The sequence below is a fragment of the Dendrobium catenatum genome, unplaced genomic scaffold, assembly GCF_001605985.2.
Source record: "Dendrobium catenatum unplaced genomic scaffold, ASM160598v2 fragScaff_scaffold_390, whole genome shotgun sequence".
NCBI lineage: Eukaryota > Viridiplantae > Streptophyta > Magnoliopsida > Asparagales > Orchidaceae > Dendrobium > Dendrobium catenatum.
Genome location: NW_021318852.1, coordinates 7739343 through 7740931, shown reverse-complemented (window position 1 = coordinate 7740931; position 1589 = coordinate 7739343). Strand labels below are relative to the sequence as shown.

The 1589-nt window shown below is 47.5% G+C and overlaps 1 protein-coding gene across 1 annotated transcript; it reads right to left on the bottom strand.

The window, feature by feature from the left end:
• Window positions 1–239: 239 nt before the first annotated feature.
• On the bottom strand, window positions 240–851 carry LOC110106223. The gene has a single exon (XM_020836024.1). The coding sequence runs from the start codon at window positions 849–851 to the stop codon at window positions 240–242; it is 612 nt and encodes a 203-aa protein (XP_020691683.1).
• Between the last annotated feature and the right edge of the window lie 738 nt (window positions 852–1589).

Genomic DNA, 1589 nt, shown 5'->3' with positions numbered 1-1589 from the left:
TTCCATTCATCTCCTGGACGAATGCGGATCTGATGATACCCGCTCCTAAGATCCAGCTTCGAGAAGAGGGTAGCGCCTGCAAGCTTATCCAACATATCTTTGAGACAAGGCACCGAAAAATAGTATTTCGTGGTGATCTTGTTGATAGCTCGACTATCAACACACATACGCCAACTACCATCCTTCTTGGGTACGAGTAGCGCCGGGACAACACACGGACTGAGACTGGGTTGAATCAATTATTTTTGAAGCGGCTCTTCCACGATGCCTCGTAGTATCTCGTGTTCTCGGGGGCTCATTTTATAGTGTGGCAGATTTGGAAGATTGGCACCCGGTTGGAAATTGATTTGGTGCTGCAGATTTCGTAACGGGGGAAGCTCGTTTGGTAGTGCGGCGGGCCAGACTTCCTTGTAACACTGAATAATGTCTCGAACGGCAGTGGGAATTTCTACGCACACCTCATCCGTATGGGTGGCTGATGCATCCAGTGCTAGCATCCACGATGATTCCTTCCAGGAATCTATAATTTTATGGCCAGTGACCATAAACATTGTCGATTTGTCGGGCAACTCCTTATCACCATCACCAGTGGAATGGGGTATGAACCGAATTTTGCGCTGCTTCCACTCGAACGTATATGTATTTGCACATCCGTCATAGATCGCTCCCGCGTCAAATTGCCATGGACACCCCAATATTAAATGGAAAATGTCCATATCCAGAACATCACATAAAACTTCACATACATAACTTTTTCCGATTGAGAAAGTCACTCGGCACATTTCGGACACAGCTATCTCCACACCTTTCTTCACCCAACTTATCTTGTAGGGATGTGGATTGCACGTCATTTTGAGGTGTAGCTTTTGCACCACCAACCGAGAAATGTTATTCTCAGTGCACCCACTGTCAATGAGTAAATCATAGACACTGCCACCAATAGTTCAACGGGTACGAAAGATGGCATGCCTTTGATAAATACACGTCTGGCGAGGCGCTATCAGAAGCTTTTCCATGACACAAGCGATTGGCTCACCTTCATCGGCTTGGAGATCCTCAAAATCTTGCTCATTCACCTACTCGGCGCCATGGTCTTCGTCATCTTGTTCCCCTTCAAGCAGCTGCACTTGCCGCTGATTTGGACAGTCATTGGACTTGTGTCCCGGTTAGAAGCAACGATAGCATTTCAAGGTTACTGGTTTCTCATACGGATTATTATCCCTCGTAGGAGTCCTCTGGCGGTTGATAACAGGAGGTTTAGGCTCAGCGCCTAAGATCCCAGATCCTCCCATAGATGGAGTTGCGGCCTTATTTCCACCAACCGCAGGTAATTTGCTCATCTCCCCGCTAGGCTCCGCAGTGTATCGTCGAGCATTGCCACTTCTCGGATGGCGGTTAAGCTGAATCTCAACTTTGAGGGCGTAATTGACCGCTTGTGAAAGGGTCCAAACTGAGTTCAGTTCAAGTTCATCATGTATAGTTTCCTTAAGGCCACCAATGTATCGTGCCACAAGCTGCGTCTCGAATTCATTCAAATTATTCCGGGCACTCAGACGGATAAACTCCTCCGTGTATTCGCTAACGGTCCG

Excerpts from the sequence above, each read along its gene's own strand:
- LOC110106223 (XM_020836024.1), bottom strand. The coding sequence starts at position 851 with ATGACGTGCAATCCACATCCCTACAAGATAAGTTGGGTGAAGAAAGGT.